Source organism: Salmo trutta, chromosome 37, assembly GCF_901001165.1.
Source record: "Salmo trutta chromosome 37, fSalTru1.1, whole genome shotgun sequence".
Taxonomy (NCBI): Eukaryota; Metazoa; Chordata; class Actinopteri; order Salmoniformes; family Salmonidae; genus Salmo; species Salmo trutta.
In genome coordinates this window covers 32,016,078-32,037,604 of record NC_042993.1, presented here as the reverse complement: position 1 = coordinate 32,037,604, position 21,527 = coordinate 32,016,078, and the positions used below count along the sequence as shown (strand labels likewise).

The following is a 21,527-nucleotide window of genomic DNA, read 5'->3' as shown; positions in this document are numbered from 1 at the left end:
CCTCCTGGCGGTAGAACAGTTCCGGCTCGTGTTGCTAGGTAGTGAAATATATGCCATAGTCTTCACTGTTTTACGTTGATACGCGAATGATTTTTTACTGCTACATTTACTTTAATTCACCATACTGACAATCAGATGTACGAAGCCATTTCGCTTTGGACTCCGTTACCTCTGTTAGAGCAAAAAGTAAACTGCACGTGTCTTCGTTGTTTAATAAGGTTAGCCAACTAGCAACAGAAGAAAAAGACACACACCATGGGCGAAAATGCAGAAGGAGCTGGAGTGTTTCTCGAACTAAGGAAGCGGTTGCAAAGTGGTCTTCTTGTTCTCTGGTAATTATTTGCGAAATAGTTAGCTACCACTAGCTAGGTATCTAGTCTTAGCTAATGTCAGCTAGTTGTGCTAGCATAACAGGATAGAGGGTGCGTTCCTGCCGTGAACAAACTGCGCAGAACAGACTGATAAAGGTATTTAACATCTCAAGGACCACACACTTGTGACACTTAGCCTACATTTATAATATTAACTCCGAGCCCTACATCAGGGACTTCACCATGACCTGGATGATTTTGGGTCAACCACAAATCTTTTGCGCTGCTGCAATGGTGTAAAAAATTGTACTGCTGTTAGTCAACTGAATGCACCGCTTAGTTCATAGAGCCGTAGTTATGTATAACTCTCAAAGTCATCCAACCCTTATAGTCAGGGGTGTAGTGTTGCCAACTAATTTTCAGGGTAAGTTGCTAGAGGCAGGTTGATTTGTTGCTAAATGACGTCATTGCGTGATAACGTATTTGCGTCATTACGTAGAATACACAATAACGTTACTCAAATTGACTGGCCAAATTGACTCCCACTCTTTTCTGTACTTCTGGCTGTACATTTTTGATTGAGGCATGTTGATTGATGTTGTAAGTTCTGTTCAAGATCAAACATTCGTGACCAACTATATTCATTGGGTTTGGCTCGCTGCTGCAGTCAGCCAACAATGATTTGCAATTTGCTGAAATTGCTGATGGCCTGCAGCTGACGTCACTCACAATGCACTTTTGCAGCCAGGCACGTGTGTTGTGACTTGTGTGTGACAGAGAAAATCATTTTTGTGTCATTTAGAGGGAAAATGCGTGTATTTTAGCGTTTGAGTCACTTTTCAAAAGTTGCTAAAAGTTCCAAATAAATGTTTAAAAGTAGCTAAATTTGTTGCTAGGTGCTTTGTGAAAAGAAAGTTGCCAGGGTAGTCTGAAAAGTTGCTAAATCTAGCAACAAAATTGCTAAATTGGCATCACAGGTGCTGCTTGTTCTGCTCCGCTTCTTCTCGTGATGGTGATATGTCTCGCAAGATCACTTGATGATTTAATTAGTATTCTACATGACAAACCGAATATAATATAGATAATGTCCGGCTACTGTTATACCAAAAACACCTCGTATTTTTTTATTTATGTCAGTTTAAGATGATTGTGCTGAAGTTGTTGCATTTTTGTTCTAATGTTGTGGCTGTGTTTAACTCCATCTGCTAGAAAAATCGATTAAATAGTAGTTAGGCCGGTTAGCCATCCTAGAAAATCGAAATGCATATTCCCATGAAACGTATTAGTATTAAATGGTTGGCATGCATGCAGCATGGACGTTTAACATGTACAACGTGAAGGATTATCATTCACGAACGAACAGCGATGATGGCCTAATTTATAGTAATTGGTGTTTTAGGATGAAAAAAATAGAGCATTTTCCTTGAGCCACTTACATACTCTGATTGCCTACACAGTATAATCGTGTAATTTGGATGAAGCATTGTATGTGTATTCTAAAATGATTTTTATGTAATGCTATATTTTGACACCAGGTGGGGTTGTGGAGTAGGAAAATAACGTTTTCACATTGGGCTTTTTTTTATTTTTTAATCGAAATAAATGGGCCATTCCAGCTGTGGCAATGAGTCAGACTTAACATGGACTTGAGTCCATAAAACATTGACGTAAGTCATAATGTTTTGTTTTAATAGGGCTCTACTGCTTTTCGACTATAACAAAAGCAGCATTAGGGCCCTATTCAGACTTGAGATAAGTTGACAGAAAGTGGACAAAAAAAAAAATGTTGACTTAAATCCATGTTTTATGGCCCTAAGTCCATGTTAAGTCTACTTATCTGAAACTGCCCCAATGAATCTTTCCATCTCTGAAAATAAGTGTATACTCTTCTCACTTAAGTGGAACAGTGGTCTAAGGCACTGCATCTCAGGGCTTGAGGCGTCACTACAGACACCCTGGTGCTGTCCCGTGTAGAAGGAAATAGAAAGTCTAAGCCTTTTGGGTAAAACACTTGGGTAAATCCTGAATGAAAATGCACCATAAATAGAATCGTGTCCAGGTGTTGGATCCTTTGGGAGCCTCTACATTTGTTACTTGTAAACATTGGTGTGGGATTCTGTAGGTTAGGCCAATAGCCTAGTCTGTGCTTTGCTGCATTGCCCAATTGTTCTATAGTTGGATAATATCTTGTTAAAAAGAGCAGGTTTACTGTTTAGAGACTCTTGTTTTACCAGTCGCTTGTGTATTGTCTGGTGTGGCAATAGTAGCCTATGCTTCCTGGCAATAGTTCCTTCCAGTTGTTTGTTGTTGCTTCCTCCACTCGGTTGGAAGTGAGAAAATTCAATGCAGCCAACCAAGTTGTGATTTTAAAGCGGTCTTCGCTGGGTAATGTTTTTCTTCCTGGGGGACAGCACTTGTGTCAAGCATGGACAGAGATGCATTGCATGGCTAGTGAAAATAATTGCATCGAACCCAGAGATTGAGCAGAGGGCAACATATCTTCCGGGCATGAGTGCATCAGGGCTGTCACTGCAAGGGGAAAAAAAATCTGTATTAGCCAAACATTGTACATGCACTTTCCCCTACACACCACTCTTTTTTTATTCCTTTCTCTCACACACACACACACACACACACACACACACACTATATCTATTTATATCTCTCTATCTCTTCAGTTGGCCTACAGCTGTTTTCCTTTGCCCTTCTTCCATCAGAGCAGTAAGTGCATCCTCTCTCTCTGGAAATGTTCCTCTAACTCATTAGACTTCTACATTGAGCTGTGACAGCAACAGGCAGGAGGTAGAGGGGGATAAGGACAAGTTGGAAGGTTATGATGAATTACTTTAGTACTGTCTCACACACACACTGGTCTACCATTCACTTGTTTATCATCCACTTGTCAAGGAACGCAGTCTCATTTGTGTCTCAGCCATTTCGCAGAGGCCTGCCATTATGCTGAATCATTAATCCAATTGTATATGTTTTGTTACCAGGTTTACCTGTCCATATCAAAATGGGACATGTTGCTTAACACCATGTCTGCCTGTCTGTCTGTCCCTCCCTCAGGAGAGATGTGGCGAAGAGCTATGCAGAGGTGAGAGTTACAGGAGGAGATTCGTCCCTCCACATTCTGACTCCTCGGGGCCTGCTAATCGTGGAGCTGCCAGCAGGGGTCAGCCTTGTGGAGGGCTCCTGCAGGGAGGCACCTGAAAGAGGAGATGAGATACACTTCAGAATGCGCCTCAATGTGGACCAGCACACAGATGACACAGGTAATGGTGAGGCAAGCTGTATGGACACACTCAAAAAGAAATGTGTGCACGTACACACACACACACACACACACACAACAAACAGAGACAGAATTACTCCCATGTAAATGTTTGTTTCTCACATATCATAGCCTAATTACCATCTCCATTTCAGGTAAGACAGAACCGTATCAGCAGATCATTTCTTATTCATGGCTGATTATATAATATATTCTCATCTGGCTTGAGTCAGTTACTCCGTGGCTGTGAAGCCTTCCCTCAAACTGAGACAGTGGAGGAGTCCTCCTGTGTGCTCTCTTTAGCCTGATCTATAAAGGACTGAGTCATGAGCTCAGTAATTGGCCCGTCATGTCTGGTGCCTAAAACTACACCCACTGATAGATATACAGACAATGTGAATCGTTGACCTGAATCAGCTATAACCTGATTTTGGTGGAGTAATACTCCACCATCTTCCCTGAGAAAGAACTGAGTGCATGTTTTGGAGCTACTGTTCAGGGAATGGAAAACAGTCGGGTTCATTGACAAATCCAATCAAAAACAGATTGATTGGCAGCTTTCTCCCAAGCTTCTTTCACCACCACCAGTCCGCCACCACCCGGTGTTTATCGACTTTTGCTCCGTCTCTAGGTGAAGCTCTTTTCCCGCCGATAGAGTTGTTTATGTGCTCTGTGGCTACTCTCTCCTAACAGGGGCCCTGGGGAGTGTGATGGAGAGGTTGCAGGTCCAAGAGAGTTACTGCTTCCACTGCCAGTCCTGTGGGACCAGGGTGCTGGAGGAGAGGTGAGATGACCACAGGGAGGAAGTTGGTATGTTGGTTCATTTACGTCCTCCGTTCAGACACAGGAAGTGGTGCCGCTCATAGTAGTGGAGAAGATGGGTTCAGTGAGGGAGATGGATGGCTGTTTGAGCTAGAGGACAATGCTGTGCTCTGTCTCATCTCCCAATGTCATGTTGACATTGGATTGGTGGATACGTGGACACCCACACACACCTGCCAAAACTTAGTGAATACATATGTTTGTGACATTGTCATGGAAAATGCGTAGAACTGGAATATTGCCCAGCTTTCCCTGTTAATGCAAATATCTTTTTGATTGATTCATGCAAATAGGTTTTTGATAGAGGTTATCGATTAATTTCATCACAGTACAAATAGTCTCCATTGTATAGCAATGTAATGTCATAGATTTTTCTCAGGGTGTTCAAGCGAGTGCTCCCTCTCCCCAACGGCAACTGGAGCTCCCTGGTGGATGACTGGTGCTGCCATCCGGACCCCTTTGCCAACCTGAAGCTGCTGCCCAGAGCGGAGGACTGTTTACTGGGCGACACTCACCTCCTTGTGCCCCGGGATAGAGGCTGTGCGGAGACTCTCACCCAGGAGCTCAGCCCCATCACCAACAAAATGGCTGATGGTCAAAATCAGGACACACCGGTGAGATGAGGCAAGGGAGGAAGGAACCTCTGTGGCAGAAGATCAATGCCATTTTTAGCCTTTTAGCCTCGTCACTTTGATGTTTATTAGATACATAATTTCGGATTTTGTTTTTTCACCTCGCTCTCACTCCCTCCCAAATTTGCTGTATACTTACTGAAAAGTCAAGCTTAAAACATTGGTCATTTTCAAAAGTTTCCCATCATGTTTGTAGGGAAGTGTCCTGTAGTTACATCAGCAGTGTATGTGCTTCAGGCTCCTTGTTAGTGTGAGACTATCTGTATACCCCCGTCCCACTGGGCCTGAGACTGACAGGATGAGATGGACACACTCTACTTCACTAGCAGCAGCAGCACTCCTTTTTAGAGAGGAAACTTGAGGAGGCGGGTAGACAGACAGCACATCAACACACATCGTGAGCCACTTTAACCCGAGCCTACAGCCAGGCCTGGTGTTTTAAGCCATGCTTTTCTTTTTTTCCCTTCTCTCTCTAGCGGTCTCTCTCTCTGCCTCTCGCTCCATCACTATCTGGAGTGGGATTGATTTCACTCTCCATCTATTAGTCACTATCTGTGGCTCGGCCTGGGCCTTTTAGTGTGGCTGCGGATGGGGAAGTGGGATGAGGAGAATAATTCTGCCTGCCCGTTTCTCTCTCCTCTTTTTAGGCTGTTTGATTGTGGTTATCGATTTCCGTTTTGGAAGAAGTTAAATTAGAACTGTGTGTTCTTGTCTCTTTTAGCTTTATTTAGTATTTTTCTGTTCTTTTTGTAGAAACCCAACCGCAGGCGTACACTTGTCTCCTGTAAGAGCTGTACAGCCGGCCTGGGAGAGTCTGTGGAACCAGGTACACAACACTCTTTAGAGAATAGATGCTGTATATTGTCATTTTTTTTTTCAACAGGAATTTATTGATTTGCTGTCATAATACCCAACGTCATATACACACACTGGTTGGGAGCAGCACAGCGTCTGCCTCAGAGCGGCACTACCAGAGCAATTTTAGGGCTTAACTTCCTTGCTCAAGGGCACAAAGGCAGTAAATGGTATGAGACCAGCAGCCCTTTGTTTGCCAGTTCAATTGCCACTTGTATCATCTACCCTGGGACTTGAACCATAATAGAGTTGCATTGCGTTAGAACCTGACCTGGGCATCTTTTCTGTCTGCGTGAGGGTTTGTTCAATAGTAACAGTTTCTGTAAATGTCGCAGGGACCCTGAAACTCTACATCACAGAGGTGACAGTGAGACCCAGTGTGGGAGACAGCCAGTTTGATACCTCTCTAGACAGGTAACTATGCTGCTGCTTCTCTGACTGGTGCATATTGCTGTACCGTCTTTGGATACTCATCCCCATCATTCGGATACTCAGCTTCTCAAAGTGCAAAATCAATGTAAATCTATAGTTTTTCATTATGCAGATGCAATATATTACCCTTTTGTTACTACAATGCCAGTGAGCGCCGTAGAATATTATTTTAGACCTAGCTAGGTAGAATTCTTATTGAGGGTTAACCATGCCCTACTCTTCCACAGGTCACTGTTTCTGGAACAGACCATAGCTGCCAGACTGGTGGAGCTGTCCTCCTCCCAGAGCATGTTTCGTTTCTCTGTCCAGGCCTCAGATGGAAAAGCCTTCATATTGGTAAGAGGTGTGTGTGTGTAAGAGCTTGAAATATGTGAGCCCGAAACGGTGTGTGGATTGGTGAAATGTGCGTGGCTTTAACAGAGAGGGTGTGAAGTGTTAAATGACTTCTTCTGATCCTCAGCTCTGGCTCCTGAACAGCGACTCCCTCATTGCCTCGTTCTCTGCCACTCCGTTATCGACTGTCAGAGGTGATGCTGTCACCTCTCCCGGCCGCCGCCAGTGTTCTGAGCATCAATCACCCACAAAGGCTGGCAGCGCCGTCAAAGTCCTCTATCTCCCCTGTTCTCCCTCTGCCAGCACACACCAGGAGTAAGACAGCCTACATACCCATCTCCTGCTGCATGATTATAATTTTTTTTTGAGTGGGGGTCTTCCAGTGCAGTTTGTTCAGGATATTTGATTATAACTGGTATTTGTACTATTGGTATTATTTTTTATGATAAAATTGTGTTTTGCAACTGAGAACAGAAATGAGTCACGGATAGATGTGGTGGGTGCTCCATGTTCCTCCATGCTGAGTTCCCCGCAGGAGGATTCTTCACTTCTGTTATGATTTCCTTCTTCCTCTCCCGCTTCACCTTAGTCTTGTTTTGCTTCGTATAATGTGACAGTCCCTCCAGCAGACTGGCAGCAGAGCTGTAATTAACAAACTGTAGATGAAAGGAGAGGACTCCACTCCGCACGGCACTACAGTACAGCGTAGCTCAGCACATCACTGCTGCTCACTGCGTGTAGGATGGGAAATTGCCTGCTGTTTTAAGTATGACACTAGCTCAGGGGTATTCAAATCTGGACCTCGAAGCCAGTTCCACTGCTGTTTTTCATTCTTCCCATCTAATCAGGGACTGATTTAGACCTGGGACACCAGGTGGGTGGAATTAAATATCAGGTAAGAACCGAGAGCCTGCAGTACTCTGGAACGCCAGGCTGGGATTTGAATACACAATTACCCTACGCCAAGGCTCTCCAACCCTCTTCCTGGAGAGCTACCGTCCTGTAGGTTTTTGCTCCAACCCTCTTCCTGGAGAGCTTCCGTCCTGTAGGTTTTTGCTCCAACCCTCTTCCTGGAGAGCTACCGTCCTGTAGGTTTTTGCTCCAACCCTCTTCCTGGAGAGCTACCGTCCTGTAGGTTTTTGCTCCAACCCACTTCCTGGAGAGCTACCGTCCTGTAGGTTTTCGCTCCAACCCTCTTCCTGGAGAGCTATTGTCCTGTCGGTTTTCGCTCCAACCCTCTTCCTTGAGAGCTACTGTCCTGTAGCTATTCGCTCCAACCCTAATCTAGCGCACAGGTTGATAATTAGCTGGTTGATAAGCTAAATCGGGTTAGTTACAACTGGGGTTGGAGCGAAAACCTACAGGTGAGCTCTCAAGGAACAGGGTTTGAGAGCCCTGACCTACGCTAGCTTAAACCGGATCACTCCTCCAACATTTTGGAAGAAAACAACGTGGCTGTTGGCTGACACAGCTTATATGAAGGTGGGGAAGTGTTAGAGAAACATCTGTTTCCTCTAGGCCTACATACTGTTACATACGTGACATTCATCCCTGACCATGTTTTAATTCCGTCAGCCGTGTAAGTCACGGAGCACCGTCTGTCTTGGTTGAATGCACTGGAGGTGACGTGGTGTTTGTTGGAGACGACGCACGACAGTAGCGTGTCTCTAATTGGTGGGGGAATCAGTGAGCCTCTGCTTAATTGAATTGTGACTGTCACCGAGGGCGATGACTTGATTAGTGTGGAGTTGATGGCTGCAGAACTAATCAAATTTACTACCAGCGGTGTTTTCATTAGTACAAACTGTAGCAAAACATTTTGCAACGAATACGAGGGTTTCTTATTGGACAAGTTCAGGTTAGTCCCTCCCTGTTTCGGCTAATTTGCTTCTGTTTGGACAATGGTTCCTAAGCACTACACCCTTGGGTTGAAGGTTTATGACCAGCGCTGCATGTGTTAGGATTTTCTTTACTGTAAAAGCAGTTGCATTCGCTGTATACTAAGTGAGTGTTACTTTCTATACTAAGGACTTATCAGCATTTTAACTCTGAGTGTCCGTCACAGAGCCACTGCACAGATGGCCAAATGTAATGAAAAAACCTGGATCGCTTCCACGACCTGTGACAGGGAATCAATCTCTCCCTCACTTTCTCATTCCTCCATCCCTTTCAAACTCTCACTGTTCAACATTACCCAGTGATAGATTATAATTATTTGATTAACATCGTAATGCTTCAAACTGGGATTTATGTCCCCTTTGCCTAGAAGATGTGAACCTCGGAGAGAAATTCTCCTTTTTATGTATTACTCTGACTGATGCAGTGTTGTACATTTTTCTCTCTTTCTTTGTCTTTCTCTCGGTCTCATTATTTGTTTTTCTCTCGCTATCCCTTATCTCTGTGTGTGTCCAGTGTTGTAGACACCTGGGAGAAGGACATCGGTGTCCACCCCCTAGACCTGCCCCTGACCACGTGCCAGGAGCTGTTGTCGGTGCTGACAGCCAGTACTTCCTGTCTCCCTCCGTCACTGCATTCCATGAACTCCTACCAGGTAAGAGGGCCTCTAGGTAATGTAGGTAGAGCTTCTCCCCTTGGCAGGATGAACATGACACTGTTTGATTCCATATTGCTGATATCCATTATTTATAGCCTCGACCTAGTAGCTATCGTTGCGACCATTTTTCTTTCTTTTTTAAAAAAAAAGCACATTTTCGAAAAGAGGTTCAGAGGGATTTTGTGACCAACTATTTTTAGAAGATGCTGGAGCACCACCAATAATGCTGGGCAGTCTAACTTATTAGTGCCCATAACAACAGCCTCCTCTACAGTACAAAAGGGGAGAGTTTTCTTGCACCAAGGCAAGACTAGGAGTTGTAAACTTGGCTGACTTCACCGGGGACTCTCCAGACAGATGCATAGTAATTACCACCATGGTGTCATCCCTGCCTCTTTACCTGTCACAGCAGCACTCACCTGAGAGCACGATGTGTCGTTTGAGAAGTTGAAGTAGCCTAACATTTTGGAAAAATAACGGAAACAAACATTTGAGCTCCTGCATATTCAACGTGGCTGAAAATAAGGCCACTGGCTCCTGTCTCATTATATAGTTATCATGACTCTGGGTCCTTTGATTAAAATGCTTTCTACTTACTGTTTTCACTTCCCACCACGACTACAATACCAAACCTCTACGAGACTGCTTATTATATTTAAGCGCTCCCTCTCTTTCTCTCCCACGCTTTGCAATCTCATATTTTGTGTTCCTTCCCTCTTTCACAAAACTCTGTTACTTGCCCTCTGGGTCTGTACAGGGGAGGAGGAACTCATTTTGACTCTGGCAGAAGCTATCAATTCCACTTAGATAGAGGAAGGGGAGAGAGAAATGGGAAAAGTAAGGAAAGAAGTTATCTCCAGTTTGTCATATTTCAGTCTGATAGGCTTGTAGGGTGTTAAGAGTTAGTCATTCTGTACATTCCAGATGTTGCAATAAGTCTTTTTAGTAAAAAAAATATATTTTCCATAGAAACCATCAATTGTCTACAGTTGCGATGCCATACTCCCCCCACTTTACCATATTCCCAAGTCCCGTTCATCACTCAGCTGGAAAGTCTGGAAATCGAGGCTATCGATGTCTTGTCCTGACCGTGAGTGATTATGCTACTTCTGAAAAGGGACTTGTTTTAGGACGGGGTACTTTAGACTGCATGTCACTAAAATGGGGAAGGGACTGAGGGGAGTGATGAAGAGTGTCTGATTTAGTCACTTAAATACCTCCACTAGAGAGATGGATTCACTGCTCTGCTGTAGGCCTAGTAGTACCAGAGAGTAATGCGATCACATAGTCAGATAGAGTTGCAGCAGATGAGGGCTGAAAACTCCCAAATTGATAATGTAGCCCTAATAGTGTGTGTGTGGGCATGTGAAATGGTGAGTGGGCCTTCCAGTGCCAGTCTATTGTGTTAGCCCTTCTAACCAGATCTTGCCTCTCATTATTGGAGGAGGAATGGTGTGTTGTCTGGGATGTTGTGTTCCACCTCCGAGCTGTGCTGCGGTGTAATGGGGTGTAAAGTACTTGCAGCGTGCCTCCCCTGCCACAGAACCCCCCCCCCCCCCCCCCCCCTGCCTGCCAGCTCATTAATCTCCCACACAGAGAGGCACACTGGGAGATAAAACTGGACAGAAAAAGGTAAGGGGCAACATGCTGGAAAAATGTGATCTATACCAAGTCTCACCCTCACGATGTCTTGCATACTCCTGTGGCGTATTGTTGAAATTATTTACCTCAGGTACACGCGCCTGAGGGAGGTAAGGGAATGCATGAAAAATGGGATTCGTCGGAAGAAGAATTCTCTGCAAACCCACACTGTATTGTATTAGACTGAATGACTTGTGATACTCAGTCAGTATGGCTGGTCCCCATAATTTAGATTACTCGGTCTGTTGCTGTGGCACTCCTCAGTCAGAATCGGAAACCTCCCTCAGTCAGTAGCTTAGATCACACTTTCAGAAATGCCTTATTCCCTACAGAACAGTTTCAGTGTAGGCAAACTGCTTTCACTTCAGCAGCCCGTTCCCATTCACACATGTCATTTGTGTTTTTTTCCCCCCTCAGTTATTTTTCTCGTCAAGTGGAGTGAATAATATTCCATCTGTCACCTCGCCAAGATGTTGAGTGTTGTGATAACAGAACGCCTGTACGAGAGCATCAAAGCCGAGCGTTTAGCTTCTGATGCTTCTCTTCTCTAGTCGTATCAGCCCCTTTAATGCTGACAGATGAACACCCCGCTGTGAATACTACTACCTCTGACAAAAGAGCCATAGTACAGTGATGGAAAGAAAATAAACTGTACTGGCAAATGCAATCTCCCGGTACTGGAAGAAGTGTTTCTCTCGTATCTAAAAAAAAAAATAATAATATCCCTAGGAGAGTAGACGTTTTTAAAGGAGGCGGGCTGAAATTGTATTTCCAATATTAGAATTTGTAACTGCTGTGAGCGCACGACGAAGCTGTGATGAGAAACTATTTCACCCCTGGGTAGTACATCAGCATATCACAACTATTCTTGGAACGAGGCAGGACCTTATGTCAATAATAATTCATTTCATTGAAAGTGTTTTTCTCACACCCAAGGTGGCATTTTCTTTTAAATAATAAAAGCAATCCAAAAAAACGGAACACAGACAACAGACACAGAAACCATATATGCAGGTATCATCAGGTCCGGAGGACATGAGAACAGAATTAGCAGAGGTCTGTGAAAGCTTTTGTGAACAGCACGGTCTTGGGCTGTGTTTTGAAAGGAGGACAGAGACGCTGCACTAATAATGTCTGGAAGAGACTCTACCCTAATAGTGTTTTCCACGGCCGCAGAGCCCTGTCACCTATAGTTTTTAGTCTGCTGCGGGGCTGCTGATGGAAGACGGACCTGGAGGAGCGAAGGTGTGGGCGTGAGGCAGGAGGATAGAACAAGGTCAGACAGGTACTTGTGTCCAGAGTTTAGGATAGGTTGGTAGGTGTGAAACAGGATTTTGTAGTTGAGGCGAGAGCATATGTGGAGCCAGTGGAAGTTGAATAGCGCTGGGTGGATGTGCTCACGTCCAGCACAGTTCTGGACATATTGTCGCCTGTTTAGGCACTTGGCAGATACGGCAACAAAAGGGGTGTTTTTAAAATGAAATGAAACCGTGGATGAGTCGCTCAGCTGCAGGTTTTGATAGCATAGGTCGTAACCTGGCAATGTTCCAAAGATGGAAAAATGAGACTGTGGTCACACTCTTGATGTGGGCTTCACACTAGATAGAGCTGACTTAAATATCACACCCAGGTTGTGAACCTCGCTGGAGGGGAGGACCTTGACACCATCAACATTAAGGCTGTAGCTGCTGATTTAGTCAATGATGATGCGAGTGCCAATCAAGACGACCTGTCAACAATTCTGCTACCTCAGCCTTCCTAGAACATTGCAACAAATACCTGTGCTTCTTCCAAAGCAAAATGTAAAACCTCAAAACACCATCTTTGCTTTGGAAGAAGCACAGGTATTTGTTGCAATGTTCTAGGAAGGCTGAGGTAGCAGAATTGTTGACAGGTTGTAGGAGCTTGCTCACAGTGAAGAACAGCACCCGGGAGTTACCACTGCCGGTCCTGAACAGTTGGGAGAGGTAGATTGTCCAAGCTGCATTTATGGTCTGTTTGTGTTCTTGCTGATGTTGCTCAAACATCTGCACATGTACTGTTAGCCCAGTTTTCTGATACTGTCGTTCTAGACGATAGTCCGTTGCTTTGAGAGAGCGTAGCTCCTCGGTGTACCAGGGAGAAGATTTGGAGAAAGACACCAGGTGGGTTTTCAAAGGAGCAACTTCATCCAGTATGGAGGCCAAGGCAGTGTTGTATTGAGCCACAGATAGTTCCACAAGAAAGTCAGTTGAGTTTAGGAGGCCGATAAATCAGCACAGCAAGTACTGATACAGAGCCAGTGATTTTGAAAGCCATGCATTCAAAAGATGAGACAGCTGGTACTGGAGTAGACTTCACAGTGAATGTCTAGACCTCTATCGGTGATGTCATTCATTAGTAAGCCTTTGTTGTTTATGGATGCGTTTAAAAGCCTCAATTGAATTACTTTGGAAGTTGACTGAGGGGAAACCTGCAGAACTGGCCAGTGTTCTTTGTCATCCACATCCGGTGTGCATGATCTACTGTTCGCATTGCGAGCGCACACAAAAGATTTAAGTTTGTTCATTAGTCTCCTACCGCTCTGTCGTCCGCTCCGTCGTCCTCGCCGTCTGCAGTTTTTCCCGGAGGATCCCGTATTGCATAAGATTGTTCTCTCAGCTCCCTGCACAGGGTTGTTTTAATATGATCATAAACTTCTGAAGAATCCTTGGGTGTAGTGAGTGATAGTTGCTGCCATTTCTGTATCTTTTGGTCCAGCTTTTGGTGCAGTAGATATGAGATAACGAGATCTGAGCCCTTATTTGAATCCAAATTATTAGCTAGAAGTAGTCAAATATGTTAACTAATTTAACGTTGTTGATTTAAAAAAAGAAAAACTGGATGTGTTCAATACAAAAAACAAAGTTTGTTATTTTAGAATGCACATAAACACTTAATTTAGCTCTGATCCCGTAATCGGGATCAACATCCAGCGAAAAATCAGAGCGCCATATTCATAACCAAATCTAATAATTTATGTTTCTCAAACATAGGACTGTTTTATAGATACACTTCTCCTGAATCGAACCACGTTGTCTGATTTCAAAAAGGCTTTACAGCGAAAGCAAAACATTACATTATGTTAGGAGAGTACATCGTCAAAATAGCCACACCGCCATTTTCGGACCAACCACATGCATCACAAATAACCAAAACACAGCTAAATGAAGCACTAACCTTTGACAATCTTCATCAGATGACACTCCTAGGACATCATGTTACACAATAAATGCATTCTTTTGTTCGATAAAGTTCATATTTATATATAAAAACAGCATTTTACATCGGCGCGTGATGTTCAGAAAATATTTTCCCTCAAATGCATCTGGTGAACCAGCGCTACAATTTACTAAATTACTATTCGAAAACATTTTTTAAATATAATATTGTCATTCAAAGAATTATAGATTAACATCTCGTGAATGCAACCGCATTGCCAGATTTAAAAATAACTTTACTGGGAAATCACACTTTGCAATAAACGAGGTGCTATGCTCAGAAAAATAGGCTAGGCGATACAGGTTAGCGCCATCTTGGAACCATCTAAAATCAAATATACTATTGTAAATATTCCCTTACCTTTTGATTATCTTCATCGGAAGTCACTTCCAGGAATCCCAGGTCCACAACAAATGTAGTTTTGTTCGAAAAAGTTAATAATTTATGTCCCAATAGCTCCTTCTTGTTAGCGCGTTCCGAAGGCTACTCATAATGTACAAGGCGCATGGGACTTGTCGTCACGTATGTGCAAAAAATATATATTTACGTTTGTTCAAACATGTCAAACGTTGTATAACATAAATCTTTAGGGACTTTTTTCAATCAGAGCTTCAATAATATTCAAGGGGGGACGATTGCATTGTCTTACTAAACGTTTCGGAAGGGGAGGCTACCCATGGGTGCCTGCGTCATAGTATTAATGGCCCTCCCCCTATGACCAACTTTCCAAGCCTCTCTTTCGGTCAGTTTCTACCGGAAAAGACTCAAACCACTTTGTAAAGACTGTTGACATCTAGTGGAAGCCTTAGGAAGTGCTCAATGAATCCTAACTCACGGTGTGTTTCATAGGCAAAGTGTTGAAGGTGATTCCACAAATCAGATTTCCACTTCCTGTTAGGATCTGTCTCGGGGTTTTGACTGCCATATGAGTTCTGTTATACTCACAGACACCATTCAAACAGTTTTAGAAACTTTAGAGTGTTTTCTATCCAAATCTACTAATTATATGCATATCCTAGCTTCTGAGTTTGAGTAGGAGGCCGTTTAAAATGGGCACATCTTTTTTTCAAAATTCGCTGTAGCGTCAAGTAGCAGACTTGGTAGTTTACTCCTGCAAACTTACACTTATTTGTTTTAACTTCTTACAGCACCTTAAGGATATTAAGGTGCTGTAAGAAGTTAAAACAAATAAGTGTAAGTTTGCAGGAGTAAACTACCAAGTCTGCCACTTGACGCTATTGCACAGGGATGCAAACTAGTCACCTTTCAGTGGAATTCGCTGTTTTGAATCCGAAATAGGTGACCTACGTGATTTGTGTAGATCCGATGAGAAACGATTTTTTTTGGGGGGGGGGGGGTTGGATCACTACTGGCTGTAAGCGATCGAGTGATGCTGTAAGCGATCAAGTGATGCTGTAAGCGATCGAGTGATGCGCGTTTGGAACAATACTGGCTGTATCCAAGGCTCAGCCAATTGTTTACATAACAGCAGAATGCAGCGCAGCACGCGACTGAAGAAAGAAGAGACAACCAATTTACTAGTTACATCAGTGCGTGCTCTGGAAAGGTAGCTTGTCAGTTACAGCAGCGTGTCCCCAGAACGATAACGAATAACACCGTACCCAAACCGGTAGCTTGCAAATTGAGTTTGTCCCCCCACACCAAACGCGATCACAACACACAGGTTGAAATATCAAAACAAACTGAACCAATTATATTCATTTGGGGAGAGATCGAAAAGCATTAAACATTTATGGCAATTTAGCTAGCTTGCTGTTGCTAGCAAATTTGTCCTGGGATATAAACGTTCAGTTGTTATTTTACCTGAAATGCACAAGGTCCTCTACTCCGACAATTAATCCACACATATAAAACAGTCACCCGAATAATTTCTAGTCATCTCTCCTCCTTCCAGGCTTTTTCTTCTTTGAACTTTATATGGCGATTGGCATCTAACTTTCATAGTTACCACGACGATGCCCGAACTCAGTTCATCTTTCAATCACCCACGTGGGTATAACCAATGAGGAGATGGCACGTAGGTATCTGCTTCTATAAACCAATGAGGAGATGGGAGAGGCAGGACTTGCACCGCGTTCAGCGTCACAAATAGAACTGACTTCTATTTTAGCGCTTGTCAACGCAGACGCTCGTTGGCGCACGCGAGCAGTGTGAGTGCAATAATTGAATAACATGAATGTTAAAATTTATTTTGCAACGCTCGCGCACGCGACGCAGTCAGCATGTTAGGTGAGAAGCCTGACCACAGAGACAGGGGTGAGAAGGTGGTGAAGCGTACTTCATGAGCTGTAACCGAAAAACAACTGGCATTTGGAAAGTTTGAGGTGAGGGAGAAAGTGTGGTGGAACAAGTATTAGCATTAAGTATATAAGTCCAAAGAAGAAAAAGCCTGGAAGGAGAAGAGATGATTAGAAACGATTCGGGTTGACCGTTTTTGTGTTGATTAATTGTCGGAATGGAGGACCTTGTGCATTTCAAGTAAAAGAACAATGTTTATATACCAGGACAAATTAGCTAGCAACTGCAATTGCCATAAATGTTTAATGCTTTTCGACTTGCCTCCAAATTAATATAATTGGTACAGAGTTAGTTTTGATATTTTAACATGCGTCTTGATCGCGTTTGGTGTGGGGGGGTCAAAATGAATTTGCGCGGCTGGTTTGGGTACGGTGTTAGCCCTTGGCAACGCAGACGCTCGTTGGCAGTGTGGGTGCAATAATTGAATAGCGTGTATGTTTAAATTTATTTTGCAACGCACGCTGACCACACCGGTCAGCATGTAACCAATTCGCTATAGTATTAACTAGTATACGAGTCCTTGCCATTCCTCAAGTTGTAACGCGTTAGTTGCTTACTGGACCCTGGCAATCTGTGTGAAATGTTAACTAGCTATCTGTTAACTAATGTTTTCCCTCTACAGTATGTGGTTAATTTTCGGAATGAGAGAATTAGGTGAAAAATGAGCCGTTGCTTGTGAAACAAGTGGATTCAGGGATCAAGTGTAGCTGGAGCTGGGCCTGGCTTAAGCTGGTGAAAGCAACACAGAGGTGAAAGGAACACCGCACACTTTCCCTCTTTCTCACTTTTGCTGGCACATTGTAGAACAGATGTCCACAGGCAGAAAGTGTACTATGTAATAATATGCAGTGTAGCCCAAAGATAGTTTTTGTTGTGTTGAATTTGACAGTAACACGTGTGAGGGGGGATTATAATTGTTTTTACTCAGTGAACGTTATTTTTGCATACATGTAGCCTTGTGCACTTGATCGATGTCTATAGTGGCCACTATAATAGAGCAATAATAGTATGTCTGTTTGTTTCATTCTATTTCTACTTAAGATGTTTGTTTGTTTGTTTGTTTGTTTGTTTGTTTTCCCCCAAGTGCAATATTTGTGTGTGGTCACAAGCGTTCTATTATAAAGGCTAACTGCAATATTAGTGTATTGTTTTTTTTCTCAAGACTTGAGTGTCATTTGCAGTAAAGTTTAGGCAGCAAATAATATTGGATAGCATTCTTTATATTTTTTAGCTGTGAGTTAGGTTCACATGAACCACTTTTTATTTTACACACAGAAATTGATCATATTCTTTGTTTTAATTAGTTAAAACCTGCATTTCTCTCTAGCGGGGATTTGTTTTTGCATGTTTCAGTGCAACAAAAAAAAAGGGTCACCTTTTTTGGGTCCTCACCAGTTTGTATCCCTGATTGCAACCATCTATCAATGACAGCAGCTGGTTCGAAGGTACATCCTTGAAAGCATTAATGTTAGAGGTTGAGGTTCACTCTCTTCAGTCAAAGGGAATAAATAGCAGCTTGTTTCTTGCTTAGTTTTTCTTGTGTTTTTCTTTAGGGGGCTTAGCTATTTTGTAGCACATTCACCTTTGAGCTTAATCTGCCGTCACAGACTAATTTGTTATCATTTGTGTTAATGAGTGTTGATGCGGTGTGCAGGCTGAGTCATGAGTTTCGGGGGAGCCTTGAGTGAAGCCAATGCCCTCATCCATCATCCCAATATAGCGGTCTCACAGGAGATAGTCAGGCAGAGCTGTGACCCTCTTCCAGGCAAACAACCAGGACTAGGAGATGGCTTTGAGTTTTATGTGTGCGTGTATGTGCAAGACCTGCACTGTTACATCAGCCATCTGACCATGTAAGAGAGGACAGGATGTGCCACGAGCCGACAAATATCCACATTTCATCTGAACACATTGTTGACCTAAATGTCACTGTTTTTTTTCCTTTGTTTTAACACAATCCATACAGTATACACATCATAAGTCATCTTCATTACGTACAATGAAACTGATCATTTTTTTCTGGCTGTATATCTGAATCTACATATACAGGTGAGAAAAGTAATACTGTATCTTTTATTGTTACACTAGATCTAACCCTATCTGTCTGAATTCTTTACAGGTGGCGTACATGAGACTGTAATGTCAGAGGTCAAGAGCCATGCATCCACTCATCCTTCCTCGAGGGAGGATCAGCAGAAGAAACACTGGAACACTAGAGTGCAGTTACTTATCTGTCTTAGGCTGTGTTCAAGACGCACGTAATGGGAAACCAAGTTCCATTGCCAAAGTTCAGCTGGTGCGTATCCTCTGTGTCGAGCATTCTCCTAAAAGAACGATCATTCCGTTATACGTTTTGAAAAGGCTTCTTCAATTTGGTCCTACTGAACATGACCCTGATAGCTGCTGTAATGCAGACCATGTAAAAAGACTAATCATTCCAATGGAATGTCTGAGTTATTGATGACCTGCCCAGATTAAATGGTGAATCTGACTAACCTGCCTGTGTTGAAGTCCATGTTTTTTAGAGGGGGGGGTCACTTTTATTGTAAATAAGAACAGAATATGTTTCGAAACACTTCTGCATGAACGTGGATGCTACCATGATTATGGTTAATCCTGAATGATTCGTGAATAATGATGAGTGACAAAGTTACAGACGCACAAATGTCATACCCCCCAAAAAAATGGCTTGGGGGTAGGTATGATATTTGTGCGTCTAACTTTCTCACTCATCATTGTTCACGATTCCTTCAGGATTGTCCGTCTATTCTTTTTTTTTTTTTACAATAAAAGTGACTCCAAAATGACATGACATTATTTACCATTCATTTCTGTTGGGCACAAAATCATCTGAAACACAACCAAAACAAACAGCAAATGCATCCCAAAAATTATAGTCTAAAGCTTGATGTAGTCAATGCATGCTAAGGATATGGGACCAAATACCTAACTTTTTACTACTTTAATTCACATAAGTGAATTTGTCCCAATACTTTTGCTCCCCTAAAATGGGGGGTGACTATGTACAAAAAAAACCCGGTTCCCCCCGATATGGATGAAAATACCCTCAAATTAAAGCTGACAGTCTGCACTTTTACCTCAGTCATTGTTTGATTTTAAAATCCAAACTGTTGAGGTATAGAGCCAAAAGAGGAAAAAATGCTTCACTGTCCCAATAATTACAGAGGGCACTGTATGTAACCTCTGTGACATGCGGTACCTTTTTGGACAGGCTTTTCATTTTACACCTCTTCAACCGTTTTTCCTCGCCACACTACCTGCTGCTGTGTGAGAGCAAAATCAGCTGACAGCGTCATTATAATAACTCTGCTATAATTACTTCTTTTTTTTACCAGAGAGCTAGTAATTGTGGTTGCTTATGAGATCGAACGCTCCAGAGTTTTCTGAATGTCAGCTAGCAAAGCTTTAATTACAAATGCTTCCTTAGATTAATGTGCACTAGAAACTCCGCCAGCTTTACAAGTGCATGACAACATATCGTCGATGCAGAATATGATTCTACATTATGCAGAATATTCTTCTATAGCTCCATTAGACTCGAGGAAAGCCAGTGGGATTCAGTTTCATTTTGAGGATTTGAATGTTCTCTTACAGTGGGTCTATAAACAGGGCATAGCCAATAATAGGACACACATATTGTGCATCCCCATGGGCTATAAGGAGGTCATTGTTGGTAGCAACTGTAAACCGAATAGCAATGAAGTGGAACAGGGTCTGCACTATTAATAATAAGGGAAGAGTTATATTCAGCATCACTTAATGTCTATAGTTAGCAAGTTAAAATGTCATGGTTTGAGTACCAGGAGCTGAGCTTCATGACAAACTAAGTTAACCAAATGTACTGATTTGTATTTTTTTTTTGCTCTCTATTTTGGGGCTTTACAGACCCATCTTGTCTCGTGGTTTTGTTAACCAATATAAGGACACAACTATAGTGAATCCCAACACGGGTACAGTATAAGGTGGTCACTGTTGGTAGCTGTACAACCGCAAGAAACTGTAACAGGGTCTGCCCTAGCTGATGTAGATGCAGAGTTAGACCAGCTTGTATCTGTCTATAGTAAGATCAAAGGTAGACTTTAACAGTACTGTATAACGGGGGGAACTAAGCTTCGCAACACGGATCCAACAGAAAGAACGAATGTATCAAGCGCTAAGCTCTATTCCTGGATATTTTTTTGCTGTCTCTGTTTTGGAGCTATTCTGGCCTACCCCTCTCTATTGTCTTGTGATTAAGACAAGCTATCTGCATAGGTTATGTAGCAGACAATGAGAGACGATTCAGCATTGTCTCTGCCAACGTAAGGTGTCTTATGTTATTTTTATAAGCTCCCCAGAAGAGGTAGATACCCTTGTTTGCCTCCCTGGATCTGCCATGTGCTGATGCGGCAACTGACAATTACTTTAAAAAAATACAAAGGCACATTGTGCTCACTGAGGTGGCAAAGCAGAGAGTGAATTGGCTAATTAAATATATCCAGTGTTGAACAGTCAAGAGGGTCTCAGCTCTCTTTCCAGCCCTCGTCACACGAGAGTCAATTAAGTGAGCTCTAAATAAACCATCAGCGTGAACCGAAGCAGACTGAGTGGGAAGAGGTACTGGAAGAGTTGCCCTCGTTCTGAAGACACACACACACACACACACACACACACACACACACACGACAGATACATTAACAGTGTTTATTGTAGGGAATCACTGGGTTTTGCAGCCTTGAGGAGATGCTGTCTTTAATTCCCCTCATCTTTGATCAAAGAAAACGGTATCAAATGAAAAAAATGATCCTCCAAGGTGACGTTGGGCTGCCCCGTGTTGTCATTGTACTGCTCATTAGTCTCCTCGGCTAGTTATCTCTAGAGAAATGCACAACCTCATTTTTTTTTCATTTTCAGGAAAAATGTTCTTCCTATTTCGACCTATGATTTGGACATGGCTTGACAGGTTTTCTCATCTCAGAGGATGCCTTTAGAAAAGGAAGGGATCAAACCCACCTTGAGAGAATAAAAGGTTGTAACACGCCTTTATTACTGTAACTCTCAAATGTGATTACGGTCTTACATTTGTATCTAATCTAAGGGGATTGAAAATGTGT

At 42.9% G+C, this 21,527-nt stretch overlaps 1 protein-coding gene across 1 annotated transcript; it reads left to right on the top strand.

Moving 5' to 3' along the window:
* Positions 1-9: 9 nt before the first annotated feature.
* ube3d (ubiquitin protein ligase E3D) lies at positions 10-18,908 on the top strand. The gene is made up of 10 exons (XM_029738093.1): positions 10-332; positions 3,381-3,586; positions 4,279-4,369; positions 4,787-5,021; positions 5,793-5,865; positions 6,230-6,308; positions 6,554-6,662; positions 6,787-6,974; positions 9,072-9,210; positions 18,533-18,908. Exons 1-10 carry the CDS (start codon positions 256-258, stop codon positions 18,551-18,553), a joined length of 1,218 nt encoding a protein of 405 aa, XP_029593953.1. The 5' UTR covers positions 10-255; the 3' UTR covers positions 18,554-18,908.
* Positions 18,909-21,527: the final 2,619 nt, after the last annotated feature.